At 38.2% G+C, this 20,682-nt stretch overlaps 1 protein-coding gene across 4 annotated transcripts in view; it reads left to right on the top strand.

Moving 5' to 3' along the window:
* COL14A1 (collagen type XIV alpha 1 chain) overlaps positions 1-20,682 on the top strand; it is a 119,454-nt gene that overhangs the window by 15,955 nt on the left and 82,817 nt on the right. For all 4 annotated transcript variants that reach the window (XM_030489511.1, XM_030489601.1, XM_030489430.1 and 1 more), the window contains 2 exons: positions 19,381-19,536; positions 20,254-20,373. In XM_030489511.1, coding sequence (XP_030345371.1) covers positions 19,381-19,536; positions 20,254-20,373 — 276 coding nt within the window. The remainder of the gene's footprint in view (positions 1-19,380; positions 19,537-20,253; positions 20,374-20,682) is intronic.

Genomic DNA, 20,682 nt, shown 5'->3' with positions numbered 1-20,682 from the left:
GGGAGTAGGTTGAGAGTCCAAGCAAAAATGTTGTGCAGAAATAACAGCATCAGCAAAAAAGTGCATAGCTGGAATAGAAGTGAATTAGAACTGATTCACAGAGAGTAATGGTATCAAAACTTTCCTAGTTTAGTATACAAAGACCAAAGACTTGAAATTGGATTAAAAAAAAAAAAGTAAAGAAAAGTCTGTGAAAGAAATGGATTAAAGATACAAGAGCAAAATTTTATGGCAAAACTATGAAGAATAACTTGATACTTTGCAGATGTTTGACAGGAAATTATTTGAGTATGACAAAATGAATTCAGGCCAGCAGTTAATTGCTTTCATAGCAATTTAGTATTGGCTAACTTTGACGAATTTAAGAGCAACACTGATACATTCTGTGGCTGTGTTATGTCCTTGATCCAGTTGGTAAGACCTCAGGATTTAAGAGTACAAAAGAAATTATTAAGCAGTATAGTAACTTATCTGAAAACGAAAGCAATCTTTGCCCACAAAGAAAAGTTGAAATAATTGGTGTTGACAGTGGTTGTGGCTTCCGCTCTTGTCTTGACTGAAAGAATAGAGAAAGCATATTTCACTGTTTCTGCAAGTATTATAGTCAAGTTTTGGTGTAAGGACGTACCTTCTGTGAACATCTGCCCCACTTGTTACAAAAGGATGTTTATATAGGAAGAAACTATAGTGTCTTTGCAAGCCTTAGAAAGGCAAAGGTCATCAGTCATGTTCCTGCATATGGAGAATTGTCAAATTTGGCATTTAGTAGGCCAGAAAATCCAAAATCAGTTTTGGGACAAAACTGATAAAGCACAGCAATATGTGTATTTAAAAGAAGTGTATGTAAAATGTGTATGAAAAAGCATGTGTTCTCTGTCAGTAATGCAAGGTCCAGTTTGTGCATTATGATAAATCGCATATCCTGCTGATTTTCCTGAAAGACGCATAATTATAGAGATTTATTGTTTATAAATACTTAGCTAATATGCTTTCTGTAGGGTCACACAATAAAATCCAGAAATTTCACTTTCAATTTCACTGGAACAAAGATTCCCAGAAGAAGCCAGCTCACAGAAGCCAGCTCTTTGCTAAGAAATACAAGATGGGTATCTGTATTAATGATTCTAGATAGTTTCAAAACTTTTCACTCTTATTTTCATCTGTGGTTTGGGGGACTGATTCTGCAGTTCTGTCTGCCATTTGATTACCAACTCTCTGAGGCTCTAGGTAGTACTGGGAGGTCTGGATGTCTTCTCTTAAACTCCAAAATCTACCTTTTTCTTTTGTCCTTAAATTAGATTGTACTTGGGTTTTGCTCTGTCATTATGGAACTCTGTCACTGGCTCATGTGTCTTGCTAATAGTTTTTCCAGCAGCTTCAGTAACCCAGATTAAAATTTTCCATCTATTCTGTACTGCCCATTCAAGTAGCTCAAAAAGATTTACTCCTTTCTTTCCTGCTCTAAGTACTATGCTCTTATCTCAAACAAACCTTCAGTGTATATCCAGTAATGTCATTGTGCCAAATTAATTCAGGTTTAATGTCTAGCACTCATCTATCAAATGTTCACTTTATATTTGATTTCCAGAAACCTTCTCCAGCTCTGCACAACCACTTTCGAGTCTTGAATCTCTTTTCTTATATTTTTCAGAAACTGTCAGTTTTCAGCTTAGTGATTTATCACTGCTGTGCACGCGTATATTAATGTCAGAAGCCTTTTCTCTTTCTGTTGAGATAAGGCTCACAGACTCAGCTTCTTTCAGCATGCAGATATTTGAGTACTTGTCCCCTGGCACTTCTCCAACTCCCTCATGTACAAAGCTCCTTTCTGTACAGTGACAGGGGTTAATACATTCTGTCCCTTCTCAGATGTTTTACAGTTTCTCAGATAGCTTCTATGAGTGATTCTCTAATTTAATCCCTTTGGGGAGAGGAGAATTGCAGTGTTTTGACTGTATCCTGTGGCAAATATGCAACTATGTCCTTTCTCTGCGGAGTATTTCTGTGTGTCTGAAATGTTTTTAGCCATACATGTGAATAAAACCAACAAAACACCGAGGGCCAGTTTATTTTCTTTTTGTGGACTGCATGGTGGGGTTTTTCAGTTGAGAAGTGTGGTGGCTTAGCCTGGGATAACAGCCAAAGTCCCACCTAGGTGCTTGCTCACTCCCTAGCAGGACAGGAGAGGAAGGAGAAAGAACAGGAATGAAAAAGCTCATGAGTTGAGGCAAAGATGGGGAGACTGCTTGCCAGTTACCATGGTAAGCAAACAGAGTCAACTGGGGGAAAATTTACTTAATTTATTGCCAATTAAGAGAATTTAAGAAGAATGCTAATGTGGGTAGTGAAAACAAAAAGACAAACATTAAAACAACAGCTTTCCTTCCTGCTTTCACAGACTCGACATACTCTCTTCTCCCAGACCCCTCTCCTCCTCTCTTTTTATCGCTGAAGGTTACTCTCGGTCCAAGTCCACTCAGAGAGGAAGCAAGCGGTGCAAAAGGGGTGTTGAGGAGTTGCTTCTCTCTGCCATTCTTTTCTTCTCCTCCAGCATGTGTTCTCCGAAGGCTGCAGGGAATATCTGCTCCACAATGGAGCACCTTCTCATCCAAGGGTTCCCTCTGCTGTTTCTCACTCTTCTCCCCTCTCCTGCTTTCTCTACCTAGTATTTTCTGCCCTTTCTGAAATACGTTTTCCCAGAGGTGCCACCAGATGTGCACAGGCATGGGGTGGCTCCAGGCCTCTTCTCAAAGGACCATACTTGCAGCCTACCTCTGCTAAACCTGGGCACAGACACCCAATACAAGAGGTGCTCTATTAATGCTTTACTAAAGTGTTTGCACAGTCTTAAACATGTCCTGTTGGGAAATTCCCTTATGCAAATCTGAAGTCAGGATGATTTACGACAGCATCAAGCATGTATGGACCAGATTTCTCTTCTGAATCAAGTTTTTGCAGGATAAGCCTTATACAGATGGTAGACTATTAACATTATGAGAAATAAGCTCCCATAAAAGGTTATGTGATTTATGTATAAAGCAGTGTAACAGTTACTTTCTCATCCTAAAGTGCATGTAATATAGTCATTTAGTAAGTATGACTTGTTAGGGAGGTCAGAGATCTTCACTGCACAGCACAGAACATGTTGCTTGATTCAACCTTCCCAAATTAGAATTGCATTTCACCCTTGGAGAAAGTCCATTAGGGGCAGGTGTGGGGTTTTTACCAATTCCTGTGAAAATCTAGTGACATATGGCCTAGTTAAAAAGCCTGGGAGAACTGCAGCCTTTAAAATCCTTTAGATGCTTCTTCCTGATGGAGTCATCTTTACTGTATGCCAGGAATCAAACTGGTAGAATATTACTGGAAATGCCTGGGCCAGTGTGGGACCAGCTGGATGACCTGAGAAAAGGGGTATTGCCCCCCAGTTACTGCCCAAATGGAGTATGCAGGTGGAAACTCTGAGACAAATCAACTGACAATAAAAGCTAGATCTGCATTTATCATCGTGGAAGACTGAGACAAGCAGGTAGAAGCTTAGGAAAGAAAATTTATAGCTGATCTGTTGAGACATGGGACGACTTGGAAATGGAAGAATTAGGCACTGAGTGAGTAAAAAATAGTGTAAAAATCATAGTGGGCCTCAGGTAGGAAAGAACTGCAGAAGGTGTTTTTAAAGAGCTGTGTAATGCCATACATTAGCTTCCACATAGTATAATATAAAGGTGCAAATGCCAGGTTATATTATCTCTATTATCTAGGTAACATAACATGAACTAACGTTAAAAACATGGAAGAGTGACTTCATGTATCTTGACTGATATTCTTGCATTTGAATATTAAATTAAATATAAAAGCTTTTGAGGAAGAGGTAAAAAAGACCTGTAAGGATAAACAAATGTTTCCTTTGAAAGAATTTAATATTATTAGTGACCTTTAGTGAATTTAATATGATTAGTGATATTCCTATTATGCACACAGATGTATACACATGCAAGTTATAAATACTGTAGAGGGTGGCTGCTCACTCAGAGTTCCTCTGACACATGCCGGTCCCGTTCTCCTCTTTTTCTTCACTACACAGTGCTGCACAGAGAAGAGATTTTAGTTCTATTGGTTGTAAATTTCAAGTTTTTAGTACTTTCAGGGTTTAGTATCATAAAATCTCCTGGAAAGAGCCCTGAAGCCATCTGTCATGTGATACTAACCTGCTAAGTATTAACAGGAATAAGTATGCCTGCAGTTTCTTTCAGGTGAGTGTGCTCTGTATCATGCAGAAACAATATCTCTTTGGAGGTGGATCCTTTGTAGGTTTTCTGGATCTTTTGTACCTTTTCATGTGAACATAACTTTTAGCTTTCTGGTCTATGTCTAGAAAATAGGCGGACTTTAAAAACTGCCTGTAAAAACTGTGTAGACATATCCAAAATGATTCTGTTTTGCAGTGAGATAGTTTTTGATTTATTTTGTCTTCCCAATGTATTTTACATTATTATTGATATTATTATTTACATTATTTCTACAACCTTTTGAAGTAAATGTTTCTGAATGATTTTTTTTCATAATATTTTTTCTTCCAGTGCTATCTACATTATCAGATAATGCAAAAAGCATATCATTCCTCAAAATGTCATGGTATGCATATCTGAGATTTCTATTATACTAACTCTTTCAAGTGAGGTTACATCAGTCTTGTGACAGTGATAGAAATGAAAAGGGCAGTAAACTTGAAAAATACACTGATTTGCTTTCTTCTTCCAATACTGCCATCATCTTTGATGCAAATAAGCTTTGACATTGAGTCTGTAGCTGTTGAATTGCATTATTTAAGTAGAGTAGGAAAAAATCCAGAGAGGTATATCAAAATACTATTCAGCAGAAGAGACTAATTATCTAATTTATTAACTTGTCTGTTTAGTTAGTGTCAGATGCTTCAGTAAGTATTACTAGACAGTGTGAAATGAATGCTATGAGGTATTCGACTAAACCACAGGAATTAATACCTTCTAAACTTCTGCTCTGTTGGCCGTGTTTCATAGTTTTACTCACTTCATCCTGGCTAATGTAACTGCAAATATTGGGTTTAGTCATTACAATTTATTTATTCATTCATTTAATTATTTATTTATTTATTTCTGAACTCCTTGTCTATGGAAATCATCAACTGTGTTCTTACAAAGCCTATAATTGGCCTTATTAACAGTGTTTCCCTGAGCTTTACGGAGGGCTCTTTAGCTCTTGTAATATGAGCAAGCAGAAAAAGGAGATCATAACTATGTTGTGTGGGCATTATTCCCTGGTGCCATTCTGTTCTTCCTAAACAGTCCTTATCTTCTCAGCCCTTGCACGTTAATCTGCTTCTGCAGTCTGAGGGTGAAAGCAACGTTCATTGGGAAGTACTTGGCTCTTCCTATATGATTTCTTTTTTGTCTTGTGTTAGGGATCACTGAAGCACTGAAACACTGATCTCTGGATCACTGAAGTACTTGGCTCTTCCACTACTGATATGATTTCTTATTTGTCCTGTGTTAGGGATCACTGAATCCTGTAGCCCATTAGAAGCATGCAGGCTTGCCCTAGCTCCATGCCTCCACATCCAAGCAGCAGCAAGACTGAGCATGTAGTCCCAATAGGTCTGGGGTGATCAAGCAGAGGGCTTGTTCTAAACAGCCACTGGTGTAGATGGACTGCACCCCTTTATCTCTTTATCTATATATTTTACTATGCTTGTTCCTCCCCACTTGATCTCTCCCTTATGTTGCCTTTGGTTCCTCCCCTAAACATGTCATGCTAAATCTTTCACAATCCCTAGATACTCTTTCCTGTATCCCCTAGGTCTCATAACCCCCTAAGTAGTAACCCCCATCAGCATGAACCGTAAACAGACCATGTTATAAAAACATGTTGCTGATCTTGGAAGATATCAGCAAGATGAGACTCCTGTAATTAATATTTAGTTGCTTGGTCTATGCTGTACTTAAACAAGAGGCAAACACTGAACTTCTTAGCCTGAAGCTGCTTAATAGGTAAAGCACAACATTACCAGGGAGATGTTAGGTCTTTTTTTTTTTCTTTCTGATGCAGTGCAGTGTAATATCAAAGGGTCACTTGAACTAGATGCAACTGAGTTTACTACAAAACTAATAGCAGCACAGCTATGTTGTCCAGTACGGCACTCTCCCTGATGAATGCACTACTCTGCTCAGAACTAGCTAGCTCAAGGACTTCTACCTTCTCCGCCATTGAAGAGTGGAGACATAACCCTGGCCATTAGTCTTTAGCATCAGTTTCTTGGATGCTGCAGAATAGGGACAGATGTATTTCCTACTTTGGAGATATGGTAAGTTCTTTAAACATTGTCCAGTACTTCAGTATGATAGGGTTCATTTTTGGGCACATGTAAATTAAAGTCTGCGTCAAAAAGTGTAATGAAGTTTAGAACTATTTATTGCATTTGTCTAAATGGTTTCTTGCTTCCTCTAGCGAAACCAGCACCTGACCATGTGATCTTCTCCAATAGGAGTCACACTTAAACGCCTGCAGCCAGTCTGGTGTGTCAGTGCTTTCACTGTTGGTCAGATCACCATCCTGATGTGGCGCTAAAAGTTCTGTGCTCTGGAATCCACATAGAACCTGCCCAACAATCCTGTCAGCAGTCTGCCATCAATACTAGGTGTGCTGAGCACGGGGTTTTTTGACCGTGACTATTTTTTAACTTGTGCCATGCGAGTGATGGCTTTCCATTTTCTTCTATGTGAATTCTCATGGATATCTTCTTCTTTCTCAACTTCAGAAGATGCAAATATCTTTGTAAAAACAGGAGATGAAGTAGGCTTATAAGAATATACCACTGCTGTCTTTGACATATGAATTTAGGATACCTCAGCCAAGCAATGTTGGTTTCTGTGCTCTCAGAAGATAGAATTTGATGAGAGGCATCCATCAAGTTTCCAAGCTATTCTATAAACCTGTGAGATTTGTGCATTATAAATTCCTTGTTAGTCACTGGAGGACTTACAGGAGAACTCTGGTGCAAGGAAGCTCTTGGGTCAACTCCCCTTTACTGTCCGGAAAGTTTAGCTCCTTGCTCTGTGAATGACCAATGCTTATTCCAGGAGTTCATCATATGAATTTCTCTGGAGGACATAGCTAAGCTTTTGTATCCTTTGACAGCTACTTGCAACTTTAGATTTCTTTTTGCAATGGCAGTATTTTATGGACCTGGCCAGGATCCTCGGGCAGACTCCTGCTTCCTGCCTCCCACAACTGGAAAACCTGACAGGAAGTATCAGCACTGATGTGGACACAATTCTTAAATGCTTTTCCCTTGCCATCATTTTGGTAGTTGCTTTGGAGAAAACCAAGCAAGCTACATTTAGAGATTGCAGAATTTACATCTGCCATCTGGCCAAACTAAATAGCCATTAGTTCACTTGCAAGTGTGTTGAAATCATCTGAATAAGAGAGAAATATGTTCTTGAGTGAAAACAAGCTTGAAACTGAAGACCCAAAAGTGGCTATGAATGCTGGAATTGGGTTTACTCTGAGTAGTGCACTTTGATCTTGACAGGAGGAATCCCTGATTGAAGTGGGATCAGGGAAGAGAGAGAAACAGAGAGAGAGAGTTTGGGGGAAGGTTGATCATAATGTAAGAAGGGTCTCATATATTTTGTAACTGCCTTATCTGTTTTGGATATTTGTAAAGTTGTGAATCATTTTCTTTATTTACCTTAGTCTGGTTTGAGATTAAGTATTAACACAGAGGTTGCTGGATACCTTCTTCAATTTGGGTATGCCAGATAAACTCTTGCTTTGTTCAGAAAATAGAAAGCTTGGTATTAGAAATTATGGCCAATCTCTATTCTTACCCAGGGATTCCACTTATCTTCTGGCTCCTTTTTGTAGGAGGAACTGCTTTTTTTCCATTTGTCAGTATACTAACATCATATACATAGTCATGGTTGTGCATTACCTCTCATCCTTTCATTCAGTGTTTCAGGCCAGCCAGAAGCTTGAGAATGGACAGATTTGCTTTCTGTTATTCACAGTCTTCACCTCATCCCTCTGTAGGAACTCTCTTTGAATGCATCTGCTTCACTGAAAAGTAGACGTAGTGTTGACATAGATATCTAGAAAACCTGTAGCTCAAGGAAAAAAAAAAACGACACTTCCCTCCCTCCAAAAACACACTTTGTAGCTCTTTACTCTCTCAGAGTAGAAAAAAGGACTTAGCCTATTTGGACCTAAAGGTAAGTTTCAATTTTGTCATAAAGTGACCGAGCTCCTAATGTCAGAACTGCTCAGGCTCATAACACTTGAGTTATATTTGTCCTCCTATCACTGCATAGTAAATATGTGTAATGCTCGGTAAATCTGAACTATTACCAGCTGAAAACCTCCTGTCTAGGCTCTTTTTTTTTTTTTTTTTTTTTTCCCCTTTGGTAGCTTTTCATAAGGCACTGAGATTTTTTTGTGCAATCTGTTCTTAGTTGAAGTGGGAGACTGCTATTCACATTTTTGAATGACTGACTAATAGAAGCTCAGCTGAATGAAGAGTCTTTCATTCTCTTCAGACTGCTTCTCATCTCTTCAAGTCATTAGCTCTTGAGTGTCCATTCAATCCACAGTGCACTGGCATTCCTGGATTCTGCTGGCAGCAAGAGACTTTCACCTTACATCAGATTCAGGGTCTGTGTTGACATGTTTTGTTATTGAAATACTGTCATTAATGTCATGTTGAGACACTCCTTAACAGTTCTTCATCATCTGGCCTCATGACTTCTCATAATTTGAAGTCTGTAGGCTTGCTTTTGGCTGCGTATATTCTAGGCAAATATCTCAGTATATCATGAGGGATGGTTGTCTTTGAATCAAAATCTAGTCTTTGAAACTGAAACTACACAGTAAGAAGTTTCACTTCTGGGCAGTTTTTAGAATTGGTATGGCAACCTTGAAGGGAGAATCAAAAAAAGTTTTGGGGAGTTGGTAGCAGACAGATATTAATAAACACTGAAGTGCAAGACCAAGACCTTTTTGTAGGAAAGCTGTGATCATAAAGGATTTATGTATTCATCAGCAAACTCATCATGGATTTGCATTCCAGTTGTACTGAATACCCTGATGAACAAGCTGCATTGCTTTGTGGTTTGGACAGCAAAATGGGACATTAAGGTTAATGTTTTGGTATCTCTTTTCAGGGACTGTGTTCTCTGAGATGGCCTTGTCTTGAATTCAACTAGAAGGTGTCGAATCTTTTGCTTTTCAGCTGTCTGCTGTAAAAGTTCCCTTTCAAGGCTGTTCCTTACCCTATGAGAGGGGGGAAGTCTAGTTTCACAGTCTCATTCATCTGGTACTAACACTGCTGAACAACATCAAGCAGAAGCTTGCACTGAGAAGAGATTATTTTAGAGGTCATCTCCACCCTCTTTGCGTAATCTGAGGTCTTCATGTTCTTTGTGGACTTGCTGATACAGGACTCCATTTCTGGGCTGTCTCATGGTCAGTACCCTTTGGGTGGTGCCCTGTGTGCTGAGTGAGTCTTGATGTTACAGCTGAACTATGCCCCTTTATTAAAAACGTGCTAGTTAGTAGCTGAAACAGAACTTACCTGGCTGATTTGTCCATGTTTTCCAACTCAAAGGTGTTCTCACCTTTCAGGTACACCTGTACTGATCGCACTAGTCTGTCTGCATATAACGAGGGAGTCCTGATTCCTTATGTGACTGCTAGGTTTTGTGTGTGTCTCTTTGTCTCATGAAGTGTTTGTTTGGCTCATTATTGCCCAGTAAGTGGAGCCATGGTACTCTTGTGCTCTGCTCTCCTGGAATCCTCAAAGGAGCTTCTCTGGGGAAGCAGATTGATGCCTGAGCATATTTAGTTTCCCTGTAGGCAGGAAAGTTAGCAGAATGAGGGCTGCGTAGTGGTGCAGACAGTTGTTTCAGAAGTAAATGTTAGTCACAGCAGGGTCTTTGCTTGGGTTTGGTTTGTTTACATGATTAAAGATGTGTGGTAATATTTCTGGTCTTTCACACCGACGTTTGTAATAAGTATGACAAAGGAAGGAAACCTTTGAATTGTGAGCATAAAGATGGTAGCTCCTTCACAAAGACTAAGTTGGCTGTGGCCTCTGAAATACCACTCTCATCTCGTGTCTCCCTACACTGTATCTCTCCTCCATACCCTCAAGACTTTGCAAACTCAACATCCAAATTTAGCTCAATATCTAGGAGGCAGGGAAGTCAAACTGTGGCAGATATTTCTGTCTCAAGAACTTCATAATATTTAGTGGGTTTTTCATTCTCCAAAAAGTAGTAATAAAGCATCAGTTGCAAGCAATAATGATGTATATGTTGCAGGTTGGTTGAGATACCTTTATGACTTTGATGGGCAGCCCTGTTTAGCTATACCTTAAAAAAGGAAAATGACACTCAGAAGCTCTTGTTTTGTCTCAACAGGATTACAGGTCCTTTGCTAGCCTTGCAACTGTTAGTACTTTTTATTAATCTGGGAATAGAAAACAGATGGTGGGAGGGAAACCCTAAAACTGATGTAATAGAATGTAATTATGCAACAATTACTATTTATTGGAAAAAATGAGCAAGAACAACTGAACAATTATATATTGAACATTGAACCTTTTTCCTTGGGAAAAAAAAAAAAAAATCATCTGTTGAGATCCATAGGACTATTTTAATAAATTTTTATATGTTTGCCCTCACCCTGCTTTTCAAGCACCAGCATGGTTTAACTATAGGTGTGCATATTTAGTTAAGGGCCAGTGATTTCATTTTGATTCTGATTATTGTAAATTGATAAATCACTACTGGACAAACTTAAAATAAACCCGAATGTCTAAGCAGAGTCTGTACCTTGTGACAGGCCTCTCCTTTGGTTTTGACAGTTCTCATAAGAGCTCTATACTTTGAGTAGCAGCCGGTAATCTGTCTAGATTAATTAAAATACTTGTCTTTTCCTTGGTGTAAATTTTAAAACCACTCTTACAGATTTAGAATTTGCACTTGTTTCTGGAAGACCTTTTAAAAAACATCATATGCAATGTAGTCATTAGAGTCTTATTACTTGCTTTGCAGACATTTTCTGTTAAATCAGATTAGTATTTTTCTCATATGTCTGCAAATTAAAGATTAAAAAATAACCTTTCTCTGTAGAGTGAAATTGTTAAGAAAATCCCTGTGCTGAAGTCTTTAGGATAAGGTTCTACTCTTGATTTTTTTGTTTTATTTTTCAAAAATGCAGTTAGATTTGGAGATAAGACTTTGCATTTCATTTTGAAGCCTTCGAAACGTTATAAAGAAAAGTAGTTATAAATGGCATTGGATGGGAGAATATACTCAGTAAATTATTTTGAGATTTGTCATTAGTCCTTCTGTGGTTTAGAAATTTAACTATCTGCCATATATGATACTGCATAACTGCCTATACGCATTGTTTATCTGTCTAGCTGGGTGATACCATAAGTACAAGATCAAAGCACTAATAAGTGAATCAAAGAGACTAGAATCTTGGACAGGAATAAATGTTGCGTGCTTGAAGACAGGGGTGTAATCTGCTCAAGGGGAAAAATACTCAAGGAGGCTATTTAGTCATTTGTTTATGGTGGGGAATAATTAGTGGATGAGAAAAATTTGAAAGTCTATGAACTAGAGGAAAAGCAAATCAAAAGTTATCTTAAATGCTTATTTAGGAAAAGACATGTGTGGTGTGTTTATTGCTGCTTAGCCCACTGATCAATACTCCAATACGGTGCAATGACACAGACTTTTGGGATTCTTCTTTTAAATTGCTCATTGAGACTTAACCAAACAACCTCAAAACCAAATCCTCTGAGGAATATACCAGGGTGTGCTGGTGGCCGACTGGCTGGGAAACAGCTTTGCAGAAAAGGTCTTGGTGGTCTTGGTGGACAGCAGGTTGGCTGCGAGCCACCAATGTGCCCATGTAAAGAAGGCCAACAGCCTTCTGGGCTGCATTAGGAAGAAAGTTGTCAGCAGGTCAAGGGACGTGATCCTTCCTCTCTGCTCAGCCCTGTTGAGGCCACATGTGGAGTTCTGTGTCCAGTGCTGGGCTGGTTTCCCAGTAAAAGACAGACATGGACTTAGTGAAGTGAGACCAGTGAAGGGCCATGAATATGATTAGTAAATATGAATATGATTAAGGGCTTGGAGCATCTTTCATAGGAGGAGAGGCTGAGACAGCTGGACTGTTCAGCCTGGAGTACAGAAGGTTCAAGGCATATTTGTAAAAATACACACTGGAAGGAGTAAAGATGGTAGAGACCCTTCTTAGTGGTGTCCAGTGAAAGGACAAGAGCCAGTGGACACAAACTGAAATAAGTGTAAATTCCATTTAATCAAAGAAAGCACTTCTTTTTACTGTGAGGTGGTCAAACACTGAAGAAGGTTACTATGTTATGGAGCCTCCATGCTTGGAGATGCTTTAACCTGACTGGACACGGCCGGAGCAATCTGCTGGAGTTGCCCTTGCTTTGAGCAGGGCAGTTTGACTAGACAGTCTCAAGAGGTTCCTTCCCACCTCCCTGTGTTTCTGGGAATTAGAGATTCTTCAGAATAGGGTGTTCACTTGGACATCTCTGCTAATGAGACAACGGATTAATTGCTAAATTCAAGAGGGCACACATTCCATTCCAAGCTTTTGCGGATTGACACAACATCCAAAATTAGTGATGCTTCTGAAGATCACTGCATATCTATATTTCTATAAGCATATATGTTGGTTACAGTATGATAATATCATGTCAAGAAATGCTTAAAGGTAGTATAGGGACTTGAATTTGAAAGTCTTCTGTAGTGTAACTATACTGCACCATCTTTTTTAGTTTCCGGACACACAGGCCGCAACATCCTATGTACCTGTATCTACAGAATCACAGAATGGTTTGAGTTGGAAGGGACTTTCAAGATCATGTAGTTCCAAGCACCCTGCCACGAGCAGGGGCACCTTCCGCTAGATCAGGTTGCTCAAAGCCCCATCCAACCTGGCCTTGAACACTTCCAGAGATGGGACATACATATGTAATGCTGATCTATAATGTAACAGTGTTGTAGCAGTTTCAACTTAGCTTCAACTAATTTCTAATTAGTTCTGTGTTAATGACTTTTATAGATATAGAGCTTGTTTGCTGTTACTTTAGCTGTTGTTAAAGTGACAACTTAGTTGCAAGCTCAGGCACAGACCAGCTCTTTATCGTGGTTTAGAGGGATTTATACATTCAGCTTAACGTTGAGGATTTCTGAATGCCAGTTTTGTCTGCAACCCCCTGATTAACTGCCTTTTAGACGCCAGAAAAAACTGTTTCAGGGATTTCGTACTTCACTAAAGCAAAGGGAAAAATAACCCTTTTAAATTCTGATGTATTTGTTACATAGTAATGGCGGATGAATATGACCATGTTAGTAAAAAATTATAGTTCTCTGCCTTGAAAAGTAATTTAGGCTTTGAGACAGCTGTTTCATGTAAGACATTCCTGCACTCAGATCAGAACTGAGAGCAAAAAGAAGTAGAGCATTATCATTGTAATCTGCAGAAGCGTTTCTTAGGTTTCACAGGAGGGTTGTGGAACATTTTCAGTGTAAATCATTATAGCTAAATGGACACAGTATCTTGCCATGTTGAACTTCAGTTTCAGGAAAGATTTCATCAGTACCCTTTGTTCCATCTTGACATCTTGCCTGTTAGAAAAGAAATATAAATAAATGTTTTGAACTCTGTTTAAATGAAGGGGGATTTTTAAGCATATTTTTCTATTGAGGTACACAGACCAAGAGAGTGTTAGTGTTGCGGTTTGGGAAACTGCTATAAACTTCAGGTGTTTCCATGTTATCAACCTGCGGTGGTCTGCCAGAAAACATACTTCCATAATTATCTTTTCTATTTTTTCTGTCTTTCAAGTAAATTAAAAAGTTCAGATGTAGGAAGAAGGTTCTAAAAGTTTTTCTAAGCTAGTGGTTGCTTATTGCAGAATTACAACTGTCATTGAGTAGGTATAGAAAACATTCACGGTCAAATGTGACATGATTAAGCACAACAGATTCAGTAAACCTTAATATTCCAACTCCTCCAAATAACAAATCTGTAGGCCTGCCAGCTGGGCTATCTTAGTTTCCTGGAGCAGAACAAGGTGCCTGGGAAAGGGCTGGCTGCTTTATTTTATTTGTTGGTTTGTTGGGGTTTTTTTTCTAGGGAACAGGGACAAACTTCTAACCTCATTGGGTTGCTCTTTCAACCTAATGATGTTCCAGCATTTGAGTCTTTCAAACTCAGCCTATGGTTGGATATAGTTCAAAGAAAAGCAGTTATGTTGTATGCATTTGCCTGGTCCATAGCCTGACATATGGGATGTGTTAAACTGAGGTCTAAGTGCAATGATGATATCACCAGCACAGTGCAATAATATCAATGTCAGAAGCGTGGACTAGTGAGTTGCTGAATTTTGGAGCTGAACACTGCCACACATCTCTGTATTTTTCTAACCCCTTTTTAAAATGACATTTTGCTGATGTAGATTTATATTGCCCTTGTCCTCAGTGGTGCTTCTGCTCAGCTGTGGTACTGTCAATCACTGTGGAGGACTGACTTTTCTGTCATTCATGCTTTATTCACAAAGTATTTTTCACTCAGTTCTGTCGTCAAGCTTCTTGACATTTGTGCTTTGCTACCCCATGAACGAGTTTTCTATTCATACTGTATTATTACTGACCTCTACTTGAACTTTGTTCCTCTCCTTCCACATATATTATTTGACTTTTCCACTGTGACAGGGAGTAAGAAAGGAAACGACATATTGCAGACTCAGAAAGAATTATAGTCTTAAATTCTAGCAGAAGTGTGTGTTTTGGCTCTTGAAAATGAGAAGAGAGTTTCATACCGAGGGGAGGCAAAATATCATATGTGTTTCTGCAAAATGTATCAGAACTGCATGCAAATTGAACTGGTTCTTCTAAGGCATAAAGTTCTCCCGAGTGGCAGTGCCTGTGTTTGGTGCTTCTCCTTTTGCCTTTCAAAGAACTTCTGAAAACTCCAAGAGTCAAAGAGCCTCTACTCTAGTCTAAAAATCGTAGTTTTGCATTTGTTTCTAGGTAAGGCTTGCAGCGATTTTTTTTTTTTTCTTAAATTTCTGATTTTTAAGATTGCTCACTTATACATGTGAAAGAATGGCAACAGGTTGAAAATGCGGCCCCAAAGAGGTGGGTCGTGTGTACAGAAGCTTGCAGACCCTGCTTTGTTCTCTGTATCCCCTGTACTGCCAGAGCTTCTCCCAGTCCCCCTTCTGCGCTCCGTTCCCTTCAATGGGATGCCTCAAGGACCACATTTTGTAGGCCTCAATAACTCTCCCTCTGTCCCAGAAAGTTCTAGCTGGATTTTTTTTCCCAGCATTGCCACCATTGTTTTCACAACTCTAACATGGGTCTTGATGGTGCGATAGCACTTGCATATTGGTATTGCAAGAAAATGCATCACCTTTAATGTCTAGGGGCTTGAGGGATCAAAGGCAGGAAACTTCATTTGGTAGATGCAGATTTCCTTCGGTACTGGTTATTTTTTGAAATCAAAATTCTTGATGATGATATGACTGTTGGCAATAATGAAGCAAGTTTTTTGCAAATATCTTGTCCTAATACATTGCTGGTAGCCTTTAATTGTATGCTGATGTCTTTGAAGGTGAAGTTTCGTCATGCAGAAATGAGCAGACCAAACCCCTTCCTCCTCAGTTAATTTCCTGGCAGAGTGGCAAGTTCCTTCTGCCAAATAATGCCAGGAAGATTGTAAATTTGTTGTAGAAAGTCCATTAATTTTTTACTTTCTCCCCATCAGACTCCTCCATCCATTGTAGGTGGATGCACAGAAGACAGTTGCTGGTGTAAAATATATGAAGTCTTTTTCTGGCTTTAGGATTTTTGCAATTCTATCATTTTCTCTAACCTAAACATCACAGACTCCGTTATTGTTTGTTGTGGAATGCAGCACTTGAAGTAGAATAATGCTATCTCTATAACATTAGGAAACATTATACAAAATTAGATAACTGGTCTCCTCCTTACTGTCCTGCTTTCAATACTGGTGAGTACTCTATAAATCAGAGAAAAGTCTCTCACTACTGTTTTCTTGATAACTGAGTACAAGAGAAATATGCATAACCTGATCACTGTATTTGAAAAGTCTAGTGGGCTAAAACACTGACTGTTGGAAACTTTCTTTGTATGGAAATATATACTATCATCCTCCTTTAAGAAATGTTTTTGAGAAAATTCCCTATTAAAGTTACGTTTAGATAGTTCTAACATTTTAAATGATCCTCAAACCGTAAATACTCCTGTAAAGGAGTTCATGACCATGTATGGTTGTGTGGAAAGATTACTTAAAAAGACATTTGCTAGAACTGGTAATGGAAACTGGTTAATCTCAGTGGGGTACATTAATTATTTGCTACACACTGTGTCTTTTAGACTAATCTTATAAGTTAGGGTGATGTGGTGTTTGTGTTCCTATCAGGTGTTAAAGATTTCTATACAGCATGTTATTCTGTTTAATATCTCACTGTCGTTTATTCCATTTTAGGGAACTTTCTACAATTCTATTAAGTACAACAAGGAGAAAACATAAGCAAATAGTGGGTGTACAGAAGTAACAAACCCTAAATGTTTTATGCAGAAAAGATTCAACAAGTATCTCCTATCTACGAAGAATGAATCAAATTTCCCCATTCTGTGAGATTGCAGTACAATCTTGGATCAAACCACACACGCTTTTTAAAGAAACATATAATTGAATGATACTATTTGCACTGACCTGATGATGTGGAAATAAAATATTGAAAGGAATGCCGTTATTGTTTTCTTTATTCTTTGGGTTTTGCTTTGCTGAATGGGTTTACTAAAAGCAATAAAAAGTTTTATTCACAAAACCATCACTGCAGGATTAAAGAAGCCTTATAAGCAAAACTTTTGATATGAAATGAGTAAGATTTAAGGTGCTAAATGGCTTTCATAGTAAGTATAAAATTGTAGAAGTAGAAAAGGGAAATGCAGCCACACAAATCCTGTTATTCTCATTGGGCTATATGATTAAACAGCTGGGATCATACTGAAAAGGTACATCTGTGCTATAGTACAGCTGCTTGGATGGGAGTCAGAGGTCCAGTTCTATCATTCTTAGTGGTGTTGAGTAGTGTTTTACTTTGCCAATAGTTCTTTTGAAGCGTAAGAAGCTAATCATGACCAGTGTGAGAATGGCACAATTGAACTGCATGTTAATGGAAAACAAGTAGTTCACGTAATGCAGTATGATCAACAGGAAGTTTATTTGGCAAAGATGTTTAAAACATTAATTTTGCCATGACCACTAAGTTCCTATTTAATCACAAACCAGATTCCAGTCTTGCTGAAATCAAGGGAAGTTTTCCTGTTGACTTCAGTGATATAAAGATTTGGACCTCCTTTGTATTTATCTTCCAATTTAAGATAATTTTTCTGATGCTTACTAAATGTTCCCCAGTGTTTATACATTAAAATGTGCTGCCAATTCAAATAGCATTGTCTTGTACTGTAAAAACTAAAATAAAATATTTAGTTTGGCATCTTTGTAAGTGGAATTTTTGTCATGTGTTTAGAACTTGTTCCATCCTGCTAGCTGCACGTAGGAAATGTTCCCTGCTCTTCTAAAAACAGTTTTAGTACACGTTTAAGAGATTAACTGTAACTCCATGGATTGGGTTTCTTGCTTAGTGGATTTACACTACACTACAAATGTAACCCATAATTATTAGCAATCATTTGAAATCCTTCTGCACATGAGATTGTTTTTGCCTGTGAGACTATAATTTCATCTTTAATGAGAAGATTGTCATTAATAATAAGGTGTTAAATTTTTAAGTTGCTAACCATGTGGTTTATTCCCTCAGTGTAACAGGAGAGCTGCTTGTGATCTAACATCAGCACCTTTTGATTATTTCTCACTGAATTACTTCTTTTATTTGCTGAGCATCTCTGCTCAAGATCAGTTTATTTCTAACAGTGTACTTGGTGATTCTTGTTAGTCTTGTTAGATATTGGCATCCTTTGTTAACAAATTTATGCAGTGGATCCTGAAAAAAAATGATGATAAAAGTTGGATGCAGCTTACTTCACTAATCTGCAGGGGTTTTTCTGTATTCAGGGGCATTATTTTTAAGTAGTTTGTGATGCATGATACCTTTTTTACTAACATACTTTGCTTTGACTTTCCTAATTCTATCCTTATTCTACAGTCAGGCTGGTGGAGAGTTTGCTATTTTTATACTTAGAATATAAATTTTTGTATGGTGTACCCATGTAACATCACTTCTTCCTTTTCCCTCCCTACAATATGAATCCACTGTTTCAGCAACCTTACTTTTACAGTCCTGCAGCCGCTTCTGTGGGATGGGGCAATTCTGTCTAAGGTTATGGAAAGCTCTTTGTCTTCCTGTCATTTTTGCAAACTGAATTCTTAATTTCTTGGGAATCTGTATCCCTAAAAAACCTTCTTGTTGTCTTATCTCACGGTCTGTGTCTAATCTCAATGCCCACTTCCTCTGATTTCCCTGTTGCTTAGCTAAACCTTAGAGACTACCAATATGCATCTGTGCTAATTCTCATTCTGTTGCTTTTTTAGTGTTCTTTTATTTTTGTGTACTTTTCCATATATGTGTGAGACTAAATCCTCATGTGGTGCTAATTCTCATAGACGTTGTGAGCTTGAAGCGGAGGTCTCTGAATTTTAGCTTTGTTGTGTTGAGTGCCTCCTAAGGTTGAATATAGCTTATTCAGTTGATCTTCAGTTTTACTCTAGACTCCCAGGGTGAGATTCACTTCTAACTTTAGAAGTCTACAACGGCAGCTGAAGAAGTTTTTCCGCAGAGTTAATGAGATGTTTAGAAACATCTGCTTTTTTATGGCAACTATAAAATGGATCTTGATAACTGTTCTGGGTGCCTGCAACTCTAGGTAGCTCTCTCTGCATTGTCTACACCTAAGGTTAAGTGTCATGAACTGTATACCGTGTATGTATATTCTTGAGAATGAAAATGAACTGCTGGTTTGATTGCATAATATGACAATTGATTTTTTCTTTCTGGAGTATTATATTTTTAGAAACAAACCCCTAATTTTCAATAGCTTAATAGAAGAGCTGAAGTACATGATGGCCAAACTGTTCTATTACTGAATTTAGAACAAATACATTTAGTGATTTTGCTTATTTCTCACTCTGTCTATGGAAGGAAGGTTTAAGCATTAAGCTTAGTGGAAAGAGGAAGTATACATTTACTGAGTTACAATTTTATTGTTGAATTAACATTACTATTTTTATTTGAATGATTCACAGGAAGCCTGTTTACCTGTAAAACTCCAGCAATCGCGGATATCGTGATACTGGTAGATGGTTCTTGGAGTATTGGCAGATTCAATTTCAGGCTTGTTAGACTGTTCCTGGAAAATCTGGTTTCTGCTTTCAATGTGGGATCTGAGAAAACAAGAGTAGGTAAGGTGCCCTATTATTTTCTGAATATTTCTGTAGCAATGTAAAAATTTCATGCTTTCAGGATAGTTAGATTAATGCTACTTATTTGTGCAAGATTCATCCTCACATGGATCTAGCACTTCTCTCATAGGAGTAATATTGCTGGAATGTTTGTAGTATAAATTCTTCAGTTCACTGTGATACTCAGCTTAAGTAAGCTCTAATGTAATGTCAGTGGAAAAGAAAAAAGAATGGAAAGAGTCTTACTGACTTTGGTCAGCATTAAATCAAAACCTTGCAGTTTAATTTTCAGAGGAAGAATGTGCCAATGGATGGTTTAAACTGGCTGAAACGTTATATTTCTGTTCTGCTGCTTATATTTTAGCCTGTTCAAAAGCACATTACATAAAATTATTCTTTTTAAAAAACTATTTAGTGGAATCTTACTAAATTCTGAAAAAGTTTCATACTCCTCACCTACTGTCCTTAGCACTTGAAAGAAAGGCCTTGAAAATAAACTGAGAAGTTGCCACTAAGAGCAACTTTATACTGTTGAGTTTTTTTGGCATCAAGCAATGCAGTATTTCTGCATTGACAGAAATTCTGGTATGGCAGCAAAGCTAGTTATGGTAAGCTTACTATGGTGAGCTGTTTTTAACCAAATACACAAAGTGTAGATACCTGAAAAAATAAAAAACTTTATTTTCTGATGGATTACCTTAATTTCTGGTCCTTTAGGTCTTGCACAGTACAGTGGCGATCCCCGCATTGAATGGCATTTGAATGCCTATGGTACAAAAGATGCTGTTTTGGATGCCGTCCGTAATCTACCATACAAGGGAGGAAATACGCTAACAGGTACTGCATATGTTTTAGCTTTTGCTTTTTATTAAAAAACGTGTTGTAATGCATGAACTAAGAAGTGTTAGTGCTTATTATGAAGGGCAAAAGGGATGGGTTTTTGCAGCTTGCTAATGACTTTATCCAATGTCAGTGAAGTCTGCTCTGAAGCTCTTGTCTCATTGGCTTGACTGCGAATCTTTGTGGTCAGGACAGAGTCTCATAAAACAAAGCATACATGAACCCTCTGCTGGGAGTAAACTCTTACTGCTAGGAAGAAAATGCAAAATCCATTCATAATGCTCACGCACAAAGCTTTATTCTGGA

This window comes from Strigops habroptila, chromosome 1 (genome assembly GCF_004027225.2).
Source record: "Strigops habroptila isolate Jane chromosome 1, bStrHab1.2.pri, whole genome shotgun sequence".
NCBI lineage: Eukaryota > Metazoa > Chordata > Aves > Psittaciformes > Psittacidae > Strigops > Strigops habroptila.
Note: the sequence above shows the minus strand (reverse complement) of the source record. Positions and strands in the feature narration are given on the sequence as shown.